The sequence below is a fragment of the Labeo rohita genome, chromosome 11 (genome assembly GCF_022985175.1).
Source record: "Labeo rohita strain BAU-BD-2019 chromosome 11, IGBB_LRoh.1.0, whole genome shotgun sequence".
NCBI lineage: Eukaryota > Metazoa > Chordata > Actinopteri > Cypriniformes > Cyprinidae > Labeo > Labeo rohita.
Window position 1 is genome coordinate 5,058,804 of NC_066879.1, and position 25,960 is coordinate 5,084,763.

Below are 25,960 nucleotides of genomic sequence, written 5' to 3' on the forward strand. Positions count from 1 at the left end.
TTGTTTATTTCACCTTCCTTCTTCCATTTTTACATTCTGTGTGTATTTATTAGCCTATATTACAGTTAATTATTACAATATATTATATTATACAATATTATATTAGATTATAAAAACAGACATTTCGCCTTGAGCGTTGTCCCTTTAAGACGCGGTGAGAGTGAAAGGAGGCGGAGCAGTTTCGCACTCTGGGTGGGAAAGATAGGCGGGGCTAACGCGAGGTGACTGACAGCTGGGCCCTGGCACGTCCAAAATCGTGGGGCCTTAGCGCTCCAAAGCAGCCAATGAGAGCCAGAGATTGGCCGTCAATCATTCTCCGAGCACCAATCGGAAAGCAAAATGAGGGAATCTTTATCACTTCAGATGTATCCAACGTGGGACGAAAGAACGTCGGGATAAAAAGAAAGTAAAGTCCGGGAGGGGGAAAAACAAGCGGTGGAAACGGTCAGAAGCGCGAGGTGAATTTGTGAGTTATCGGAGTTTTCGGACCGTTCCTTTAAAACCGCGCGCAGTGTTGCTGGAGAGAGAGAGAGAGAGAGAGAAAGTGAACCAACGCGAGCCGCAAAGTTCACAACAGTCGGACGGATTCACGGGAACCGTTTCGCTTCAAAAGTGGTTTATTTTTATTCGCTTGAGTGATACAAACTTCTGCATTCGCAGTTTGGAAACTTTCCATCAAATCCGTGAAGAAGCGAGAGCCGCAAACTTTTTTAAAAGTGCGGGTTTTCCTCAGGAAAAGTTTCTTTAAAGCGCCGACGATCCCAGATTTTCTTCCACACGCTCGTATGGAGTTAACGGACGCGAGCTACTATGTTTTCACGTCTCCTAATAACGAATCGCTTGGGATCAAAACATTTTAAGAACTTCAGAAACACCGTTGACGATTTAAACTCGTCAAACTACATTTGATCCAGTGGATCTCTCTTGCCAAAACAAAGCGCCTGTCGAACTCCCATCCAGACCCCCTTTTCAACCTTTTAAGGACAACTGCATTTAGTTTTGGCTTCTGGACAAGTTTCTTGTATTGCCTCGTCGTGATTCACCTTTGATTTACTTACGTGGTGCAGCGGCAGGGGAGATAAAATTTTACTGTGGACCGTTTTCAAGTCCAGGACTGATGCATTGCCCAAAAACAACGCAGTATAATTTGATATTACCGTTGGGTAAACAAACAACTTAATGAAGGCGAATTACTCGGACTCTGAGAAACTCAATAGGTTCGAGCTGTCCGTTTGTGGATGAGAGAGATCAGTCGTTAAGCGCTGAGACAACTGGATACAAAATGGCGGCGTGGCTGGGACAGATGGGATCACTTTCATATCATGTGTTTTATTGGCTTTTGACGCTGGAACTGTTAATCAATTATGGCGCACCGTGTCCTCAAAACTGTACGTGTACGCTTGATACGACCGACTGCAGCCGTTTAGACATTACTGATGTCCCTCAAGACTTGCCTAAGAGCACTGTGCATCTGTAAGTACACAAAACTGCCCAGTCCAAATGAAAGATATCCATTTAAAACACCAATTACTTCAAAACAACACTTTAAGCTTTAAGTTCTTTAACACTTAAAAGTTGTCCAGGGAAGAAAATGACTCAAAAGTCACAGAATAACAAATGACACGAAGTGTCATGTCCTGTGCACTTACTTAAAAGTTTTATTTCCATTAAAATCATAAAGGGTATTGGTTGTACGCAGTCTCGAGAATGGTTGTGACCTGCCAGGTTATGACATGCTAGTTACTGTCATAAGTTTGGAAACTCTGACAGACAGTTTTGGGAGGCCTGCTGATATGAGTCAAAGGAAACAAGGATCACAATCACTCCTGCATTTGCTGGAAAGTAATTTAGGTCTTTAAAATTCCATATTTGTGGACTTAGACTACTAAGGAACAAAGTATAAAGCTTATAACAATTCACAAATGTCTTCATAGTTGTGTTAAGAGTTTAGTTTATGTTAAAACCTATTTTATTAAGCATTTTACAACTCTGTCACATGCATTTTTCAGTTATACTTTTTTCACAGGAGCTTTTGCCATTTAGTAATAATAATGTAGTTTAGTGACGTTTGACATTTATGTTTGATCTGTTTTATAGATTATGACTTAAAATGTGTTATTTTCTTCAGAATATAAAACTGAAAACAGTGGCTGTTGTTGTTTTTATGGTCGTCCGACATTGTATGAACTTCCAGATATACTCATAAGATTATTTTTATTGAAAACATCACACAAAATGTAAAAAGCCATTTGAATAATCCTACTTTCTTAACATTTTTCCTCAACCCTGACGTCGCTTTTTAAAGACGTCTTTTTTGGAGCGTTAGGTTTTGATGTAAATGTATCTCTGTGGCCTAGACAAAGTTTCTAAGGTGTTATCTGCCTGTGTGTTCAAGATCACAATCATATCATTTTCAAAGGGAACGATTTTACTGCCCACTATTATCTTTAACACCTTTACTGCTTGTTTCATCAGTGCAAAGATACCTGTTTTGTCTGTTGATTTCACAGCTCCCTTACTGTTCTTGTCAGGTTTAAATGATGGTTATCGCACACAAGTTTCAACACGGAAGCATCAACGGAGGTCATGAGTTATCTATTTTGCATTATATATTATCCCATTTGTCAAATTTTAGTACTTGAGGGAACTTTGTTAGGCTTTATTTGAAATCTATGAAGACAAACACAACCAGAGAAGCTTATTAGTTGTAACCGAGGGTGGTTGACATAATCATTCTTTGTCTGATAGGACCGTGAAACATTCATTACACATGATATCAGGCTTTAGATGGGAATGATTGGCTAGGTAGCTCTGTTGATGTTCTGCCTCAAGGACTGTCTAACCTACTGCTGAGTAATTTGACCTGGTCTGCCTGAGTGCTTTAGTCCGTGGCCTTTGAATATAAATGCATATAGTGATTTTGGTGGTAAGCGTATTTTAGAGCAAACCAGAATATTTAACTAGAAAAATGTATTCTTACAAAAAAGTTAGACTTGATTTGGCGTTATTGGATTGGATGGTGAAAAGTGGTCTTTATATGACAGGTGGTTGGAGATGTGTATAAGTTAATAGGGACAAATTCTGTTTTATGTTAACTTTATTGTAATTTCAGCTACAGGTTGTCCAAATGCAGAAAGTTCTGAGCCATCTTTTGTCATAGATTAAGCACAAAGTAGCAATAAATAATTAATGTTGTTTATATTACACTGTTAAATCAGTATATTAAACAATTTAAAGTGCCTTGTTTCAAACTAGCATTAAAAGCAGTTAAAAGAAAACATTGAACAATAGTGCTTTCATTGGAAGGCTGCAACCATCCAACAGAGGATATGCATTTCCTCTTAACTTTCCTTATATATGGTCATTAAAGCGTAACCGTTTTTAATATTCAAAACCCATTGATAACACCAGCATTAACTGATATGTGTTGTTGTGAACCAGTGGCTCTTTGTCTCTCAAAAGCTTGAGGCAACTGTGGTCTGTCATAAATGCTGAATATTTATTCTCATTAATCCCTACAACTATCCCTATTCACATGTCGCTATTCATGTTCAGCGCTTTTGTACGCCTCTCTGGCAGTTCACATGCAGCCAAGGTGCTTGTGTTTGTGACATTCAAACCTGTTGCTTGCGTAACTGAGTTTTAGCATTTCCATGAACTTAAAAGGCACGTTCCAGCATCTTAATGTCCCTTTATCGTCTGCTTTCATGTTGACAGATCTAACAGAAGCTGGATTTTAAAGTTATAGGCCAGAGATATTTCTTGGGTTGTCCGTCTGCAATACATCAATCAAAAGTAGAAAAAGCTTTGGTTGGAAAAACCCTGTGGACATGGCCTGAGTATAAAATCAAGCCTTAATACCTTCCAGTTGTCCAAATAGTTTCTCCATACTGCCCATTTTTTCTTTCTTTCGTTTAATGGTTCCCCCGTGGCTCGCAGAGACCTTGATGGCGAGTAGGAAGCATGGAGGTGTTGGCATCGCCAACTCGCACACAGCCCTTTGTGGATTCACGATATGGGCCTTAAAACTCTATTAAGATCAAGACTGATGGCGTTACCCATGGTGAGGGTTAAAGGAATAGTTCAGTCAAAAATGAAAAGTCTGTTATCATTTACTTAGCCTCAGGTTGTGCAAACCTGTCATTCGTTCTTTTGCAAAGAAGATAATTTTGGAGAATGCTGGCAACAATGGACGTTGACTTTCATTGTATGGACGCTAAGACATTTCACAAAATATCATCTTTTAGATTCTAAAAAATGCTTGGTTAAAACAACCCAGCACTGGGAGAAATATGGAAAAACCCAGTGATTGGTTTGTTTTGACCCAGCGATTGGGTTAAGTGTTTAACCCAATCTTCTAGGTAATTGTACACTGTTAGCCAGTAACACTGTTGCAAGTAAGTCGCTCTAATTAAGATTTGCAGTAGCAAACTGTATTTAATTTACAGTTGCAAACTGTACTGTTTTACAGTAAATTGCTATAAAAAAATCCAATTCATCAGTATACTACTGTAATTCATTTAATCTAGATTTCGTTAGATTTGATCATTTTTGTATGCATTTTTACTCGACATAGGTACTACTGGCATTCAATTAAAATAGACACAATAATTACAAAGTATCAAATTCTTTATTTAAAACATTGCATGTCTAACACTTAAAAATACAGTCTTCCAATGCTGGAACAGTGCATCTTCACTATTTCTGTTGTCTTTGCAGTGCATTTTGTATGCTCTGGATTTATCCTCACAAAGAATATTTAGGCAACAGAAACATAACGGGGAAAAAAGACAAGCAGCCAAAGAAAACATAGCCATCTGCAAAACCCAGGTGCTGGTCCAAAACGTGGCCACCACCTTTACTCACCATCCACTTTGTTAGTGACAGAAATGTCTTCTCTGAAATACAAGAAGTAGAATTGGCACACTTTTAAAAGGAAAACCCCACATAGAATACACAAACTTCTCAAAACTGTAGTTTTTCATTTACCCTGAACTATCAGTCTCAGGGTGGTTGGCATCCTCATGTCTTTCTTGATGCTTCATTGCAGTTGCCTTTAAAATAACAAATACAAAAAAAAAAAAAAAATGCAGTACATCTTAAATTCCTTTAAAAATGATGATAAACTAATTCTAAAACTAGAAAGGCAGCTAGCCATAAAACTTGTTTAACCTAGTTAACACACAGGCTACTGGCCAACATTAACTACTAACACCTGAACAAAATTGTTCATATAAGATAAGCGTTGCTTGTTAAAAATAATTTTAATTTGGTAACTTAATTCAATAAGCTGACAAAAGCCGTTTGAAATGACAGTGCGGTTTACTGGTGTGCAAAAATCTGACAAACACTCACAAATGTACATATATTTTTACCTTACTTGCTAGTCTTAGTCTCTCTTAAGGTGTATCGACACACCGCGTAGATGTTCTCCGGAACATCTCGTGGGTTCATCCCCGGGCAAACCCCGCTGCGGTGGCCCACTGCTTATGCATCTTCCTCGGAAGCGAGTGGCGCAGTGCGGTGCGACTCGACAAAAGACAATATAGAACCCATTATATATATACTATCTACAGTAGATGCGGACAGTAAAGTGGCGCCTCTGTATATTTCTGACGTACAGACTTACTCCAAGTGCTCGTGCTGTGTCTGAAATGAAGGACAAACGGATTTTCCAATCATTACAATCAATGCAACACATCCAGTTGTCAGTCCTAAGCTGTTGTGGCATTGTAGACACGGTGTAGGGCAAATCGTGTCAATCCAAATGTAAGAAATAAGAAAAATAAAACAACCTCAATAGAATGTCGCCAAAGAGGGCATTACAGCAAATACAGTAGTATACAGCAATTTGTAAAAATACAGTAAGTCTCTGTATGTAGGGTCTGACGTCACAGAAAATTCCCATGTTGCAATGGTTATTACAGTTATTTACTGTAAAGGGAATTTGCGGTATTGTACTGGGTAATATACAGTTAATAACTGTTGAAATTACAGAAATGTCTAACAGTGTACTTAACCCAACTATTGCTTAAAAATGATTATATTTCATGTTTAAAATGAACCTAAAATAGGTTGGAAATTAACATTTATTAATATGTTCAATAAAGAACATTTATTAAAAAGGTCAATGTTCACCTTTTGATTATCGCTGATGCCTCTAGTAATTATGTGTCTATATGTTTTTATTTATAACCTATTCTAGGTTCATTTTAAGACAGCCATATGGAATTTTTAAAAAAATAGTTGAGTTAAATAAACTACCCAGAAGGTAGTTTAAGGTAGTACAACCCAGTTGCTGAGTTTGTTCATATTTCACCCATCGCTGGGTTGTTTTTAACCCAGCATTTTTCAGAGTGCATGTTCCACAGAAAAAAGTAAGTCATGCATCTTTGGAAATATATGAGGGTGAATAAATGATGACAATTTTAATTTTTTGCTGAACTGTCCCTTTAACCTGAGTGCGGAGGAGACGGTCGAATTAACTGATGAATGTTATGAGTAATCATATTGGCTTCATCGTTGCATGACACAGTCCTCCAGACTCTCCATCTGTGAATTTGACATCTGTGAAAAAGTTGTCTGAATTCCTTGTGAATTATTATTTTTTTTTTAACATTTCCTGCATTTGATCTTTCTGAAGTATAGAAATGGCAAAAATTAAGCAATTTTGGTTTTGATTATGGAAATTTATGCCTGTCTTACATTCATCACGACTGACCCTGGATAAATGAGATCCGTTTTTGATTAAACAGCTATTTGACTTTGTCTGTTTATGCAGCGTGCTGTGAAGACCGAGGTGATGAAAACAGTTTGCCTTGATATAACGAGCTGTATGAGTCTTACTTCTCAAAGTAAACTACAGCGACCCTTTGGTGGCCCTCCTGATTGTTTTGAAAGCAGAGGGGGTGGTGGTTGGTTTGTATGTGCAACCTGGGTTGCCACATGTGTGAGAGTAGTTTGGTCACTTGGTAAACAGCCCGCCAGATTTTTCTCACCATGATGTGTTTTTTATGCATTGTGGGGGATGGCCTTTTCTTTACGGTCCCTGTCACCTGTTGCGGAGCCGCTGCGCATACCTGAAAGTTCAGGGTGCGGTGTTTCTTTGGCCTGACTACAAGAGTTAGTTCAATGTCACGGTCCATTGCTTTCCATTGACGAAATTTCAAGATGTTGATCTGCTTCTCCGACCAATTGTTTATTCTTTCAACGTGTGGAAACCAGTCAGCAGTATGTCATCAGCAGTCGAACTCGTTTTGATGCTTGTTCATTTCATTTTCTGAGCAGTATGCTTTATTAATCCCGTTGCTGTAGACTTGGGTCGCGTTCAAAAACAGCAACTTGCATTCTAGATTTTTGACAGCGTAACGCATAACACATGTAAAAGCTGAACTGGTTTGCTCCAGGTGTGTGCGGTAGCCTGGAGCGGAGTTTGCTTGCGTTATCGGATTGTGAGTTAAAGGAGTGCCTTGCCGTGTTTAGCTTGGCCTGCATGGCACAGAGGTTAACGGCACCTTCCGTTAGCACAGCTCATAAGGAGTTTCCATGCATCCAAGGATTTTTTATCCATTGATTTACGCCTAGGCCTTTTCCAGTCAGCTAAAATGCAAGCATTAGCTTGCGTTTGTGTCTGTTAATGCGCACAAAAAAAGAAAGCCGACAGGGCGAATGTCTTCCAAAATGCTGCTTATGGCAATTTGGACTAGTTTAGATGTAGACGAGTGTTGTTATGTCTCGGTTGGGGGAATGGCAGCCACACTAGTACCAGAATCGAAATTCCAACAGGATCAAACAAATATTCCAGATTCTCTTTCTGTTGAGACACATTTGAGCACCTCCTTCTCTCCCCTCCTTTGTTTAAGTGTCTACGAAGTGATGGATGACTCATCTGTGAATTCTGTACATCTGGTAAGAGTTTGGAGATCTGGAAAAGACATAAAAAAGAGTGAAAGAAAGGGGAGGGGTGAGAGAATTGGAGAGTAACAGGCCTTATAGAGCACCCCCAGCACATTTGGTCTGGAGAGCAAAATCACCATTTAACATTCTGTGAAAGCGTTACTGACAAACTACCCCTTAACCCCATACTGCGTGTAGTTTCCAGAAGTTTTATGGCATTGCGCCAAAATGTGCAGGCGCATAGGTCAATATGTATATTATGTTGATCAAGCATTTAGCAGGAACATTAAAAAGTCAGGTTTTCTTATATCTGTATTTTTCGGATTCTATTTTTGTTATCTTTTCTTTTTTTATTTTTCTTTTAGCTAACCGGTATCCGTAAATCACATTTTTCAACACATCTTTCTCACATTTAACTCTGCTGTTGTTGCCTGAAAATATTATTATTATTTTTATTATTTTATTATTTTCTTTTTTATCATTTTATTAATTTTTATTATATTTAATTATTTGTAGTTTAATTTGACTAATTTTATTATTTTTATTATTTATTTTTAAGTAACAAACGTTATTTGTTTTTTATTGTTAGTTAACTATAATAACCCTTGTCTGTATCAATAATAATAATAATAATTATACAATAATAATAATTTTTATATTGTATATTGACTGTATATAGACTGTAAGAGTAATATTACAGGCTGATATAGTTTGTCACAATTCGGTGAATGTTAATTAATAAATGTTTTTTTTTTCTTTCTTTTTTTATTAAGATGAAAATATAATAAGCAATATTGTAATATTGTGAAATATATTTACTATTTAAAAATAACTGCTTTCTAAATGAATATATTTTAAAATGTAATTTATTCCTGTGTTCAAAGCTAAATCTTCATTATCATTACTCCAGTCTTTAGTGTCACATGATGTATTATTCTAAATATTTAAAACAGTTGAGTTCTTTTTTTTTTGTTTGTTTTTGCAAATCAGAATATTAGAATGATTTCTGAAGGATCATGTGACTGGAGTAACGATGCTAAAAATTCAGCTTTGAAATCACAGGAATAAATTACATTTTAAAATACATTCAAATAGAAAACAGTTATTTTAAATAGAAAAAAATATTTCAAAATATTACTGTTTTTGCTGTACTCTGGATCAAATAAATGCAGGCTTGGTGAGCAGAAGTGACTTCTTAAAACTAAAACATTAAAAATCTTACTGTTCAAAAACTTTTGACTTTTGACTGAAAAAATGGTTTGTTGGCTGTTCACTGAAAGGCTCTTTAGGGCGCCAAAATGGTTCTTCCATGGCATCACTTTTAAAACTCTTTTGGATCCTTTGTTTTTTAGGAGTGTATGTTCCCTGGTACGTTCATACAGTACCACAAAATTAAATTTGATATATACTTTATACGTTACATGATAAATATTCTGCTGAAGTTGACCACTCTGATGTTTCCGGCTAAACTAGTGGTGCAATTACTCCAGAATTTTCCTTTCTGTTAAGATAATAAACCGTATGCAGGGTAACTCTGTAATCTAACAATCACTTGTTCTGTTAACTTTGAAATTTTCTGGAACTCTCTGCTCTTTAACAATGCAGGACGTATTTTCACTCCTTGTCTAAACTCAGGCTTTTCATGACAAGATTAAAAATTATCAGTTGAAACAAATGTGTATATAATCAAGTGCGAGCGTGTTGGACTTCCTGGCATCTGTGGTTCTGGCTCAGCCCAGGGCAAGAAGAGAGTCATCAACTTTAGTTTAAAATGCGTCTGGTTTGTCTTGGATTTAAGCTTTGTGTTGCTCTGATTTCTTTTGTTTGTTGACTTTTTCTCTCATATTTAATTTCTTTCTCTCCCACCGTGTAACGTTCACTTCCTGATGATCTTTATCTCATGATCTCCATTCTAGATTCGATACTCTCGCTCCCTTTTCTGTGCTTTGTTTGGACTGTCTGCAAAAGCTCCTGGCTTCACTATCAGTGGTGTTGCTGGGCTGTAAATGGTCTTTATGGCAGGAAACGGAGAGAAAGGAGCCCAAGCTGTGCGGCTTTCGTAGAAGCAAGTGTCTGTCCGTCTGGTCTCTCGCTCTCTTTCGCTCAGTGCTGTGACAGAAGAGTTATTCTTTGACTAGTTTATGGCCCTCTGAAACAGGGTGCATTAAAGACGCTTCTGTCTTCCAGCTGCATCATAAAGCTCCATCATTGACATCATTTCACACTTCCAAAGACCGAAGTTCACACTCCGCTTATCAGCGATAAATATAGATAGATAAAGGTCGTCTCTTTGCCGTTCTACTCACGATATGGCCCTTGAGGGAAAAACTGACATAAGAGTCGTTTTTATTCTTAATACAACAGGCAATAACTATAAAGTAGATATTATTTTCATACCTTATTGAGCCAGCATGTCAGAGCTACGTTTGGTGTCGAAATATCAACAGGTCCATGTTGTTTACACTCAAAGCAATGAAACATAATATTTAAGAAAGTATTATCATTCTGGACTAAAATAAAAAAAGCTGCACTATTCAGTGTTATTGGCAGTTTGTTTGTACTACTTGCTGTGTTTTTTTCCCTCTAGTCATTTCCTAAATGACTTTGACCTTTGTTAGGTGTGAATATTCTCGTATCCTGGTTTCCTGGCATAGGAAGCTGTTGGCCGTTCGCCTTCAAGTTTAATGGAAACGAGAAAAAATAGACATCAATGGCTGTTAGAGTTGAAGTTGTATTTACTAGCCTGTACTAGCGCAGTTAGGTTGGAAGTCATTATTGTCTGTGTGCCTATAAAATGGTTGAATAGCATGTAGAAGTGTGTACGCTCTCTGTTCTCACAGAAACTGAAGTGGGTATCTCAGCTGATCTGAGAGCAGATGGAGATGATTCTTGAATATAGCATTATTAATTTATAGAGGATAGCTGGAAAAGCATATTGCACTTGCCTTTCCTTAAAGGGAATTTCAGCTGCGCTGACTAGTGTCTTAGCCATCCAAAAAAGTGGTTCTGGTTTCCTTTAAGGGTCCAGTCGGACTCTCTAAGGAAGAGGAGATGTTTCGTTTTTGTTTGTTTAGTTCAGAGTAAAGACTTATGGGTTTGTTAACAGTTTGAATCATAATAGGCATGAAACAAATCATTTAAGACTAGAAGCATGATCATATCGTCTGAGTTTGCAACTATATTTACGCATACAGTCATGTTTACGTAGTTGATTTCCATATGCTGCTTTTTTCACTCGTTTCTTTCAATTTCTGCTAATGTTTCTAGCCTTTTCTGACTTGATTTACAATAATATTAGAATTTAATAATATAAAATCTAAAGAGATTTTTATATAATGTAAATTTATAGCATAATACGTATACCTTTATCATCATCTGCTGATTTTAATTCTCTTTGTCAGACTTCAGTATTGTATTAAACTATATTTCTATGTGAATTTAAGCTTTTTTAAAAATAAACGGCCAAATATTTGATGCAATAGGCCGAAACATTTAAACCTAGTAAGACAAATCAAGAGAAGTAAGTAAAAGTAATCAGTAAATGATACAGCCTGATGTTTGGGCTGTTTTGACATATTTCTATTTCCCTCATCTTCCTGCCTGAGTGTCAATATTATCATGTTTTCTTAAACTGAAAAAATGGTTTGCATGAAAATTTTAACAGCTGTTAACATTTTTCTTGAGGACAAAATCAGTATATTAGAATAATTTCTGAAGGATCATGTGACACTGAAGACTGGAGTAATGGCCATCATGGGAAGAAATTACATTTATACATACATTAGTATTACCTATGATTTCTGCAATACGGAAAACGCAGGACGAATTCAGTCATAATTTACTGTGTAATGCGGAATGTTGAAATGCTGAAATTTACCAAATTTCAGATTAATAAATCAAAATAAGGCCAAGTTCGATTCCCGTGCCGATCCTGCCCCCCAATACACCCACAATAGTGCTTTCCTGTCTGCTCTCTACTGTCCTATCAAATAAAAAAGGCAGAAAAAAACGTGAAGAAACTGTGACAGAAATAAATTACTTAATGTAGTTACTGCTACTAATGAAATTATTATAAAAATATTATTTTTTAAAGGAATATATACCATAAAAAATATTTACCAGAACAATTTAAATGCATAACACATTATTTCTGGAAAAATAAATAAAATATCAATAAATATTTGTTTTATAAATAAAATCAATTAAATAGTAATGCTTTTGATTATTCAAATTTAATGAAACCATTGAAATGGAATCAATAAAATTAATGTAAAACACAGAATTTGCTAATAATAAAACTGAATTTGAGAAAAAATATAAAATGTATTTTAGAGGGCTTTAAAAATGTACTTTTTGGTAAACCTTTGATAAATTGCTGTTAAATTACATTAATTAGACATGCTTTTTGATTCATATTTTTTAAGTTAACCATAAAAACAGAGTCTAGAAAAATGTAAATGAAAAACAACAATAGAAAAAAAAAAACAGAATCCAGAAAAAATAAAATGGGAAAAAAAAGAATTTGTGAAAAAAATAAAACCAATTTCATAGGGCCCCAATCACTTTTTTTAGTGTATTTTTTATGAAAGTAATCCAGCCTTGTTACTCATGAGAGATTTCTTTCAAAATCATGAAAAAGAAAAAAACCTTTGTATAGATTCCCTCAAAGTCACCAGACATGGATTAAAAGCCACAGAACTCCAATTTTGGACTCCCGAAGCCACAAAAGATGTCCTCGCTAAAAAACTAGAGTGTTAGTTAGGCCCAAGTCTGCTGTAACGGCCATGTGATTTATGCCCCAAAGGTCAACCTGAAGGTGTGAAAGTTAGTCTTATCTGATAAGATAAAAAGGCTTAAACAAAGTGAAGTGACTGAGAATTAAACACTGTGATTATATAAACACTCTCATTTCCTTTGGCTGGTAAGGCATAGGTCAGGTCTCCAAACATCAAGAAGTCCCCATGAGGACTGAGGTGATCTAGTCTTGTATAACATTCTCCAGTACTTCCCGCCTCTTTATTAGCTCCACCCACGAATGACTGACAGAGCTGTTGGCAAACGCATTTTATCTTAGTCAAGATAATTGTAAAGTTGCTTAACCTGGTATTTGGTCTTCTTTTCAGGCCTTAAAATTCTGTAGTGGAAACTAATATGAACATTAGTCAGTAATGGGTGTGTGAAAGACGAGATTGTCGGTTTCATTACTCTCCCTCTCAACAATTTGCAGGTAGGAAGCGGCTAAAGCAGATTAGCGGCTAGCCTTTTACATGACGTACGTGATTTTCTCGGCAGTATTTGTGCCCCCTGGCGAGGCTCTTTTAAGAAAGCCTGCAATTTTTCACTTTGCTTTGGTATAATTAGGTAATTGCCTCATGGTACAGGACTGCAATTTTGCTGTGTTCACCCCTGTCAGACGATTGCCTCAAGGGCAGCTCGCTCTGTGTTATTATCTCCGCGTAAACACACACACGGCCCGAGCCGCGGAAGCTTTGTGACAGTTTTGGCTGTCCAAATAAGGTACTAGAGTAAATTGCTTTTTTAGTTTATGTAACTTCACCGGACAAATTGAGCTACTGGGAGTGTGATTAGTAAACTTCTTTCTTTTGTTTATGTCTTTTTTAGGTACACAATCCTAGTTTGAGAAGGTATACAGCCATCGTAAATATAGTCCATGTCTGTTCTTTGTCATGTTTGCGTACGTACGACTTCACAGTCTGCAGCTGACAGCTCGAAGTGAGAAACAGACACATTATATAGTGTGTTAGGTAATTCCGCTTCTTTACAACCAGCTGTAGAGCCACAAACCTGTCAAAATCACCTCAGCAGACGGAAGGACAGCCATCCAGTTGTTTCTTTACAAGCGCAGATGAGCTGCCGATTAAAACATTTAACACTGCTAAATGGATCTTGATGGGTGTGTCTTTGAATCTGTTAGTCAGGGAGTTGAAGATAATCCGAAAGTCAATACTGTGTGTTTGCAGGAACGAACAGCTAAGTGGATTTTACAGGTGGACACTTTCTGTTACACTGTAATAGTTGATCCATAGAGTTCTGTTGGAAGTGCGTAGCTGCCAGCCGTTTGACGTGAATTTTACCTGAAGTATTCTTGCCCGTAGGTGTATTCATTTAAAAATATATGTATTTACCCCTTAATACGCTTAATACAGTAAGACTTTTTATTTTTTTCTTAAAGAAAATAATACTTTTATTCAGCAAGAATGCAATAAATTGATCAAAATGATGGCAAAGACATTTGTAATGTTACAAAAAATGTTTTCTATTTATAAAAAAAAAATCCTGAGAAAAAGAAATGTTTCACGGTTTTCACAAAAATATGAAGCAGTGTAACTTTTCAGCACTGATAATAGTAAGAAACATTTCTTGAGCAGCATTATTAGCATATTAGATGGATTTCTAAAGGATCATGTGACTCGGAAGACTAGAGTAATGGCTGTTGAAAATTCAGCATTGTGTCACGAAAATAAATTCTATTTTAAAATATATTACAGTAGAACAAAGTATTTTAATATGTAATAAGATTTCACATTTTACTGTATTTTTTATTTGAATGATTTCTGAATCATGTGACTGAATACTGGCGTAATGATGCTGAAAAATCAACTTTGCATCACAGGAATAAATTCTATTTTTAAATATATTGCTATTGAAAAGAGTTATTTTAATTTGTAATAATATTTCAGAGTTTTACTGTGTTTTTGATTATAATGATTTCTGAAGGATCATGTGACACTGAAGACTGGAGTAATGATGCTAAAAATTCAGCTTTGTCTCACAATAATAAATTCTATTTTAAAATATATTACAATAGAAAAAATTTACTTTAATTTGTAATAATATTTCACATTTTACTGTATTTTTACTTAGAATGATTTCTGAAGGATCATGTGACACTGAAGACTGGAGTAATGGCTGCTGAAAATTCAGCGTTGCATCACATGAATAAATTCTATTTTAAAATATATTACTGTAGAAAAAAAAAAAAATTAATTAGTAATAATATTTTATATTTGTATTTTTGATCAACCGCCTGTGAGCAGTAAAAAAAGACTCAAAACATGAAAAATTCTCACCAAACCCAAAACATTTAAATGGTAGTGTACATGCAAACGTTTTAAAAAAGTTGAAGTTAGAGTTGTGGCCTAGTGGTTAGTTTATGCGCTCCAATTCAAAATTAAAAAAGTACTGCCTCTAAATGATCAAATCAGTCAGTAAATCCCCTTTTAAACGAATTACTCTTACTATAAACAATGCGGAATAGTCCGGCTCATCCATAAGGAAAATCTGAGCATGCAGTAGCTGAGGAGCGACGGAAGAAACCACAGAGCTGACAGGAGCTTTATAGATCACAGCGCCATCAATCTCCGACATTTCAGCAAGGAGAGCAGGAGGCCAGCGCTCTGCCAAGCCCAGTCTGAAGCCCTTGGACGAGTGCTCGCCTGAACCGCGCTGAAATGAAGATGACGTCCTGGTTAAGGAGGCTGTTGATGTTCCTGATTTATGGGCCATAAGTGTCGATACGACACGTTTCAGGATGAACCGGACTGATAGATTGTCCGGTGTGTTGTTGAAAGCTGCTGCTGGCACTGGAGATATAGTGAGGCGAGAGATTTAGGGTGCTCGAATGGGTCTACTTGTGAGAGAAATGCGATCATCGCTGCTTTTTACTGAAGGGGTAGAGTTTGTCGACTGTTATGAGTGCCTGACTGAAGTGTTTTAATAAATTTCTCTCTCTCTTCCCCCTCCCTCTTTCTGTTCACTCAGAAATCTGAGCCACAACAAGCTGGCGGCAGTCGATATGGACATCCTCTCCAATCTGCCCAACCTGAGAGAAGTGTGAGTAGAACAGTCCCATGCCCCCCGTCCAAACCTCCTGTAGATCTGCCCAGCGTCAGCTGTAAATCTGTCCCTGCTTAATGAAATCAATTAGCATGCTAGCAACTTTTCCAGGGCTGTAACAGAATGTTCTAGGGTGTTGTTGGCCTACACAAACTTTATGGCCAGCGCTTGTTTTCAGATCAATGATGTCTTTTTATATTGATCTTAATTAAGCTTCATTTCAAACTTTCAGCGTATATTTTATCTGAGAGCAGCAAGTGCTGGTTAATATTACGTGAAAACCACTTTTATATTTGGTTACAAAACATTCCCACAGCTAAAGCCCCATAGAGAGAGGCAATTGAATGAAGTACATTAAATGGTGTAATAACGTTAATTACAGCCGTTAGCCACAATCGGTCATAAATCATTTTAAAGCGTGCTGTCAGTGCTATTGGATATTTAAGTACTTTTGCTGGTGGCTATTGTCCTGAAAGTGGCGGAGATTGGGAATAAAGAGGTTTGCTATTATAAGCGCCTTCCATCATCACCCGACACCAGCCACTAACCTGCGCTGTAAATATTTAATACATCGAGGGACTGTGTCTGGCCCTCAGCCAGATGGGCCTACTTTCCCTTTCTCTCTCTCTTTTGCTTGCTCTTGATGTTTTGATGGTCACTGTCAGTAAGAATCTTGCTTAAAAACATAATTAAATACATATAAATTGTAAAATGTTTCACAAAAAAAAGAAAATGTGAATCATTTTAACAAGAGAGATCATACAAAATGCATGTTTTTTTAATTTATTACTGTCCTGTGTAAGAGATTTTACATAAAAGATGTTTACATATAGTTCACAAGACCAAAAAGTAGCTGAAATTATTAAAATAATCCCCCTGCAAAAGTTTGGGAACCCTTGGTTCTTAACACTGTGTGATGATCTATGACTTTTTTTGTTTTGTGATGTTGTTCATGAGTCTCTTGTTTGTTCTGAACAGTTAAATCGAGCATTGTTCTTCAGAAAAATCCTCCAGGTCCTACAGATTTTTCAGTTTTCCAGGATCTTTTGCATATTTGAACCCTTTCCAGCAGTGACTGTATGATTTTGAGATCCATCTTTTCACACTGAGGACAATTGAGGGACTCAAACTATTTAAAAAGGTTCAAACATTCACTGATGCTTCAGTAGGAAACGCGACGCATTAAGGGGGTGAAAACTTTTTGAATTTGAAGGTAAACTGAACTTAATTTGTCTTCCAGGAAACATGTGAGTATCTTCTGTTGCTTCCGAAGGGCAGTACTAAATGAAAAAAAAAAAAAAATTTTTTTTTACCAAAATAAGAAAAATGTGGACATCTTCATCCTTTTCAGAAGTTTTCTCCACCCCCCCCCTCGGCTCTTAATGCATCATGTTTCCTTCTGGAGCATCAGTGAATGTTTGAACCTTTTTTAATAGCTGTGTTTGAGTCCCTCAGTTGTCCTCAGTGTGAAAAGATGCATCTCAAAATCATACAGTCACTGCTGGAAAGGGTTCAAATATGCAAAAGATGCTGGAAAACTGAAGAATCTGCAGGACCTGGAGGATTTTTCTGAAGAGCAGTGCTAAGTTTAACTGTTCAAAACAAACACGGGACTCATGAACAACCATCACAAAAAAAAAAAAAAACAGTCTTAGATCATCCAGGTAACCACACACTGTATTAATAATCAAGGGTTCCCATACTTTTGTATAGGGTTATTTGAATAATTTCAGCTATTTTTTTGTCTTGTGGACTATATGTAAACATCTTTTATGTAAAATATCTTACTCAGGATGGTACTAAATAAAAAATAAGATTCATTTTGTATGCTCTCTCTTATTTTGTTAAAATTATTCACATTTTCACAGATTCTGCAAGCGGTTCCCAAATATTTGCATAACACTGTATTACAATAAATTATAAGAAATGTTATTATAAACGTTATAAATAAATTATATTAAGCTATGTTTAACCTGATTTTCGTTCTGTTTATTAATTGACAGGAGGCTTGACCACAATGAGCTGACATCCATCCCTTTATTTGGAGACGCAGCAGCGACAGTCGTTACCCTGCTCTTGTAAGTGAAACATTCAGTGTGTGTGCTTTGATACCAAGGCAGCACTTTATGTACATAATAAAAATTATTGTTTGCATAGTGTGGGCAATTGTTTGTTTTTCTTTAGAGAGCATTTCAGTTTTAGCATATCAGTTTTAGTGCATTTCCATTTGCTGCTAGTTCAATCCTTTTGTGGTTATTGACGCAAATCTGTACACTCCTATAAATTCATATTTCTAGTAGACAGTGTTTAGAGTTGTTAGTTGTGGTAGTAAAACTCAGACAGGTGGGACTGCCTTTACTCGCCTTACCCTGGAGATTTTTGATGGTTAAGCCATTCCTTCTGTTGCATCCAGGTACACAGTTATAATTTATGAATGTGAGTTCATAATGGCCAGATTTGCACAAGCTGCAAATATCAGTACTTAAAGTGATAATTCACCCAAAAATGAAAATTACCACATGATTTAGCCAGTCACAATCTATCCTAGGCATATATGACTTTCTTCTTTCAGACAAAAACAATCAGAGTTGTATTAAAAAAAAAAGTCCTGGTTCTTTCAAGCTTTATAATAGGAGTGAATAGCTGTTGAGATTTTGAAGACCAATAAAGTGCATCCCTCCATCATAAAAAGTACTCCACATGACTCTGGGAGGTTAATAAAGGCCTTCTGAAGTGAATTGATGTGGTTGTGTAAGAAAAATATCCATATTAAAACTATAAATTGTAATCTCTAGCTTCCGCTAACTATCATACGTGCATTCACAAGAGAGTGGCGTTTCAGCAGATGACGTAGGCCAACGTGAAAGCGCAGAGGAGAGAGCAAAACAAAACACTGGTCACGAATTTAGAAGTACAAAACGAGGATTTGTACAAAAAAAAGAAGCAGTGATTTATATTTATACACCAAAGTATCAAAATATCAAAAAAGTACAGCTTCACCTTTATGTTATTATTACTTTAAATAATGCTTGGCTACAGACTTGTTCATGTTCAATCTGTAGAGCACCAGTTTGCCTGACTGATAGCCCAGCAGTAATCTTTCTTCTGCATGGATCATGTTCCCATCTGTAATATATCTCTCCACTACCAAATGTGTCGTTCATCTGAGCGGTAAAGCGATCTGTGTCTTTATAGCGGGCAGTTGTGCTGTCATGGTGTGACCTCATTGATTTACAGTTAATCACCGTCTCCCAGAAATGATGAAAACCCTGATGACTGCTCAGTTCACTTCACAGGATTCGAACATTTGATATTACCACGCTGAGCTGTGCTCGGAGGATATCGGGAAAGGTTGGAATGGGGGGGGTGATGATCGGGGAATTTAGGTCCAAATAGAAGAGTGCTTCTTTTTTTGGCCTTGGTTCGAGGCCTGTCGCTATGGAGGGTCGCCGCATATCAGGAAGGGCTCATCTTTTTTGAGCCGCACAGCTGAATGCAGTAGAACGCCCAGCTGTAGCTGTCAATCAAGCGGTGTACTGTAAAAAACGGGGGGGAGGGGTCAATCGGAAGGGTGGGTTACCGATACGGGCGGAGGAAGGGGTAGGAACAGAAAGAGCGAGAGTTCTCGGTTTCCACCTGTGAGGAACACCTGACCTCGCTCCTGCTCGTGGCTCTTGTTCGGAACGCCGCTTCGCTCACAGAATTCCTCCCCTCTGAGTTCACCGGCTGGAATGCTGTCGGACAGCAGCTCCCTGTGATACGGCCACAGAGCCAGCACTAAAATACTGCCACGTCTGTCACCAACACCAACTCCTCAATGCCCCGTTTCATCTGAACTGAGGACGACATTTAAACAATCGCTCTCTCTTTCCCTCTCTCTCTGGTGAAGTGTTTAAACAGCAGAGTCACCATTCTACTGATTTTAATCATTTCCTTTGCCTGTTGACAGTCATATTCTCACAGTGTGCTGTGGGACATATGGTCTCGCTCTTTATTGCTATGCCAGTCATATAATACAAATGCACATTGAAATATAGTTCTAGTGCGTTATGATTGTCAGCTGTTGGGGAGTGTTTGACAAATGTTACACTGCTAGTTGTGCGAGTTGTATGCTAGGGCTGAGGGGTTTATTTGGAGACCACACCACATCTATTTATTTATGTTAAACCATTTGATTGACAAATATATCTTGGTATTATGTCTTAATATTTTCATCTGTTTGACATTTGTTCAATATGGCATATCAAAATGGCTAAACAGTTTTATTTATATAACTCTTTCCCTGTCAGGGTTTTTTTTTTTTTTGCCAGTTACCAGGTGCCGCCTGCATTTTTGATCATTTTCACAAAACTATCACTATGGACCCCAGAATATTCTGTTGTATGAATGTTAGGGATGTAACGGTATTATCAATATCATGGTGTCACAAGAACAAAACTGTCTTGATATTACTGTGGTCACATGACCATTTAAACTTCTTATTCTAACATAAAAGGTCTTTAAAGTTCTGTTTCGGGCTATTATGTTTTGGCACAGTATTTGTCAAGTGAACTAAAACCAAAAGCACAATATGGCTTCATCCCTTCATCAGTTCTTTCACTGCATGTTGCAAAACGAAGCACGCACTTCCTTTAGGCGATCAGCTCGTGATTCTGTGTTTTTGTGTTTGACTGCAGTGAATTTGTTTATTTCATGTGTCGTGAGAATGCAACAGCCACCAGTTATGCTTTATTTTCGTGGCAAATGATAACAGCTTTTCACCAGATTTGTAGTGAGATGTGTTTTTGTAAGCCTGTTTTCACGAATGCTGGAGTTTGCTGTCAAAATAAAAGCTCTACTGACATTTCCGTCAAAATAAAAGCTTAAAAGTGCAGTATGAATTGCTGACAGCTAGCGATTTAAATGGGTAACATTACTGCAGTCCAAATTAAAAGTGTAGAAATTAGGAAAGAGGTATTATAATTTCCCTACTGTAGAATAAGGCAAAAACAATGTGTACCTATGAAATATTTATTTTCATTTATTTTACAGTGCAGTTGTTTTACAATATATTGCTATTACTGTCATAGGAAAAACAAAAATATAAAATTGTTGTTATTATTATTACTATATTCTAAATTGTTTGGCTTCCTAAAACACCAGTGTGAATGTAATTTTGACTGAGACAGTATACCACAAATAAAAAGAGGGTTGTGTCCCTTTTAAATTTCAGATACAACTCCATTCACTGTTTTCTGACTTAAGTTTCATAGTTAAGAACATGGGTTTGAACTCTTAATTTTAAACTCTTAAAGTGCATTAGATAGAGTAATTTAACATTGAAATGTGCAATTTTTTTAAAATATTGCAGTAGTATTGTATCGTTGACTTCATATATTATCGTATCATGAGATTTTGATATCGTTACATCCCTAATGAATATCTGAATATGCAATATTTCAAAAGAAAGAACAGAGCCTCTGGTTTTAAACAAACAAACAAAAAAACGCTTTATTCTAGCTTCACGCATTCTTTTTATCAACACTTGAAAATGGGTAAGCTTCATAAAAAAAAGCAACATTTTGAACAAAAAGCTGAGAAAGTCATGTTACGTTTGGATCAGATTCAGATCGATCATCAAAACATAGATGGAATAGATGGCTTCCATCAACACCCCCAAAGTTTGCACAGTCCTATTCCACTTCCTGGATTGACATTACATTTTGGTAAAGTTTAATTATTAAAGTTTAAATTATAATTATTAATTTTTGATTATCGTAATACTCTTTCAGAAGATGCATAATAGTGCCTCCTACCGTACACCAAAAAGCTGGAAAAGTCCCTGAATAGTGGTGAAAGAGTTAAAGAAACCAGTGTTTTACTAAAATAGCCATTGTTGCTTCTTAATTCAATATTTAAGACAAGTAGTTGGATAATATTTTATATCTTTTTACCAAAATGTATTAGCAAACTAAAATCACAATAAAATAACTGATGTATTAATTATTACAGAAATTATGTTGGTTACTTTGTTGCCAAAAGTAATATTCTGAAATATCAAATTGGCAAAAAATTTAAATCACTTTTAATTAAAATCAATTAAAATCACAATTAAAATCAAAAGGACTATTGCTGCTTCCAGTTGTTTGGCTCTCTCCTCTAATGTTATGGTTGTGCAAACCTGCATATTAAAAAAATCTGACTAACTGGTTGGTCATTTGAAGAAGAGGAAATTCTGTTCAAATTGATTGTTGAATCGGTGAATTTGTTGCAAAAGCTGTGTTTTGTTGGCTTTGGCAGTGGTACTAGTAAGAGTATTTAAACTCATTATGAAAATTCTAGTATAATTTACTCAGCTTCACATTGTTCCAAACCGGTTTGACTTTAATTCTTTTGTGGAACATATAAGAAGATATTTTGAATAATACTGTTTCTTTGTTCATACAATAGAAGTAAATTGTAAACAAAACTATTTGGTTACCAGCATTCAAAATAACTTGTTACATGTTCAACAGAACAAAGTCAGTCATACAGATTTGGTTAAGTAAATGATGACGGAACTTTAATTTTTCTTTTTTTTTTTTTTTTTTTTTTTTTGTTGTTGTTGTTGTCGGTTGTTGGACTAACTAGTCTCTTTGACCATCCCAAACCATACTACCACTACCTGAACTTTGAGCACTCTGAGCACCTTTCCTAAACCAGTTCCACCATTTGATCTCCTTACTTTTAGAGTTCATCAAGCAGATAAGCCAATCAATGCTGCCTAAAGAACCTAAACTGCTAATCCTCAGTGCGGTGCTGCTTTGGTCGGATTAACCGGCTAAGATATTTGGCTCCCACGCTCTCTCACCGCAACAACAACTGATTCTGACACTGGTCTGGAACCCAGCTACAGCATCTCAGCTTAACCCAAACAAGTGTAAGAATAACAGCTAAACCACAAGCAAAGTCTTTGTATACTATTTGTTAAGTATCATTCTGGCATTGGGTCTGTTTTAGGATCCTGCTGTAACCCAGATGGAGCAAGTCCGATCCTAGATCTGAGCAGATACAGATCGTTTAAAACGTTTTGTGGATTCAAGCCCGAAACGGCCAGTGCACGAGTGTGGGCCGCTTCTCTTGTTAACGTCAGCATGTTTTTTTTGCCTGGTGAAGGTCACCAGCTGCTGACCTGCTACTCAGTGGAGTCTCAGTGCTCTGTTAGTCACAGGAACATCCTGTAGGGCGGTGAGCACAGCGCTCGTCCTTATCCATACCCTCTGTCTGTTTATTCAGGTGGGACAGTGGGGGTACTCCCTCCTTTTCTCTTTCCTTCCGTCGTTCTCGCTCGCTCTTTCGTCTGTCCGTCCATTCCTCGTCCTTTTCCCCCTCTTCTTACAATTCCCACCCAGAATTCCAGTTAAACGGTCAACCCAGGGAGCATCTGCGTGTCGGCCGGGTCCCGTCTTCACTGGGAAAGTCCTCGCTGGTCTCTCAGGCTCCCACAGAACACCTGCCAGCAGACAACCAGAGCAGAAATCCCCTCTTGGTCTCAACGGACCATGTGTTTGCTGTGAGATTTACGCAGAATTGAGAACCGAATAAGGAGGCTTTGTTGTTCCAGCACGGACTTGTCTTTGCTGTATAGGCCTGTCGGATTTGTAGGGTTTCTGATAGCATTGATCATAGTGCAGGTGCTGGACTGTTAAGACTGGTCAGCCTCAATGGAGGATGTTTCTAAAGATCTATCATTGAAGAACTCTCTACGAGTACCTTTTATGGAGAATATTGGAAGTTCAGTTGGCCCACTGTATCCTTAAAAAAAAAAAAAAAGCGGTGCTGCCATGATGAAGAAATGGTGCCATATAGTAATACCAGTGTATTTAGGTATGTGATATTGTATTGAAAGAACCATATTCTAATCCCACGGTATTTACCCCAAAGCTTGCACATCAGTGCAATGCCATTCCTCTATTTCTTATTTAATAGCAAGTTTATTAGAGGGAGATTTGTGGATTTTGTTCTTTAGTACTGTCCCGTTCTCCAGTGCGGGGATGGCTTACTCTGAAACTACCCCAAAACAAATTCCAGATGTGGAGAGCCTTGACCTCGCCATTCCTTCCGCGGCCGGCGAAAACAAGTGTGATTCTTAAGTCAGCTGCTTTCTCATGCCTCAACTCTGAAGAGAAATAGAAGAAGAAAAAAAGGGAAAGGACAGAAATCCAAAGCCCCCATGAGAGAAAACTGTTATTTGATTTGTCTTTACTCAGTTAAGAACTGTTCACACCAAGCTTGATATGACTAAATGACAAGAAAACAAAATGTTTGTGAACAAAACTAGATGTTCACTCTCAAATCAAGTCCTGTGTGGAAATTACATTCATTTTATTTTAGTTTTTGGAAAAGGTTGGGTGACTGAATTAATATAAAAGTATCAAATGTTCACAAACGAAACAAAAGTGTCCATCAATTCAAATCCAATCTAAATCAAATGCAGAGTTTTGAACTGTTTTGAAAGAGGTTCTACTTTTAAATATTTAAAAAGTGTTCTAACTGAATCCAAGTCAAATACAGAATTTGTAACATTTGAATAAATTTAAATACCTGATTTTTTACACTTTTGTGTGATGAAACTAAAGTATAAAATATTCACAAACATTTTTTTTGCACTAAAAACTAGATGTGATTGACATAAACACATTGTTTTGGTTTAAATTTTGCTTAATTCTGTGTAATTTTTTTAATTTAAATTTAATTTAATGTTTTTTTTTTTTTTTTTTTTTTTTTTTTTTTTTTTTAATGAAGTGGCATATACACTACCGGTCAAATGTTTTTGAACAGTGAGAATTTTAATGTTTTTTTTTTTTTTTTTTTTTTTTTTTTTTTTTTTGAAGTCTCTTCTGCTCACAAAGCCTGTATTTATTTGATCCAAACGACTGCAAAAACAGTACAATTTTGAAATATTTTTACTATTTAAAATAACTGTTTTTTATTTGAATACATTTAAAAATGTAATTTATTCCTGTGATTTCAAAGCTGAATTTTTAGCATCATTACTTCAGTCACACAATCCTTCAGAAATCATTCTAATATGCCAGTTTGCTGCTAAAAAACATTTAGTATTATTATGTTGAAAACAGCTGAATAGATTTTTTTCAGGTTTCTTTGAACAGAAAGTTCAGAAGAACAGCATTTATCTGAAATAGAAATCTTTTGTATTATTATAAATGCCTTTATCATCACCTTTGATCAATTTGAAGCATCCTTGCTAAATAAAAGTATTAATTTCTATAATTTCTTTCCCTAAAAAAAATAAATAAATAAACTGACATTATATTGACTCCAAGGTTTTGAATGGTATAGTGTATAATGTTAGAAAAGCTTTTTATTTCAGATAAATGCTGATCTTTGGGTCTTTCTATTTTTCACAGAATCTTGAAATAAAATATACTCAACGGTTTTCAATATTGATGATGATGAAAATAATAAAATGTTTCTTAAACAGTAAATCAGCCTATTAGAATGGTTTCTGAAGGATCATGTGACACTGAAGACTGGAGTAATGATGCTGAAAATGTAGCTTTGATCACATTAATAAATTACATTTTAAAATATATTCAAATAGAAAGCATTTATTTTAAATTGTAAAAATATTTCATAATTTTTGCTGTATTTTGAATCAAGTAAATGCAGGATTGGTGAGCAGAAGAGACTTCTTTAAAAACATTAAAAAAAAATCTTTTTGACTGGTATTGTAACTAACTTTTTACTGTAAACTGGAATAGGATGAAAGCATTTTAACGTCCAAAAGTTATTTGAGTCCTAATATATTTAGTCCGTTGTTAATCTCTTCTGCTGCATCGAAAGCTATATGTACAGAAACAGACATACACAGGTTTAGATGAATCTTTCATCTGACTGATATTTGTCACCATAGCTGGGTTTTTGTTTGGGATTCCTGGCCTGTATGTGTTTGTGCGTCTGCATGTGTGTGTTGACAAATCAAGTTACCGTATCTAGCCACAGTCACTTGGCACTTCTGAAGACGTGTGTGGAAACAAGCCTCCATTGGGCTTCAAAGCCCTATTGACACATTCTCCCCGAAAGAGCCTCATATGGTTAGAGCAGCCAGCCGCCTATCAGTGCAGATATGTGGGTCAACATATGGTTTCGCATAGTTGCCTATAGACTAATAAACTGAAAAACCCTACGATAATGTGACTTGCAAGTCTAGAGGAACTGAGAGATC

At 36.4% G+C, this 25,960-nt stretch overlaps 1 protein-coding gene across 1 annotated transcript in view; it reads left to right on the forward strand.

Moving 5' to 3' along the window:
• The first annotated feature begins 353 nt into the window (after positions 1-353).
• The window catches only part of lrig1 (leucine-rich repeats and immunoglobulin-like domains 1), a 50,736-nt gene continuing 25,129 nt past the window's right edge, over positions 354-25,960 (forward strand). The window contains exons 1-3 of the mRNA XM_051123133.1: positions 354-1,473; positions 15,679-15,750; positions 17,757-17,831. Of these exons, the coding sequence (XP_050979090.1) occupies positions 1,283-1,473; positions 15,679-15,750; positions 17,757-17,831 (338 nt within the window). The 5' untranslated portion in view covers positions 354-1,282. The remainder of the gene's footprint in view (positions 1,474-15,678; positions 15,751-17,756; positions 17,832-25,960) is intronic.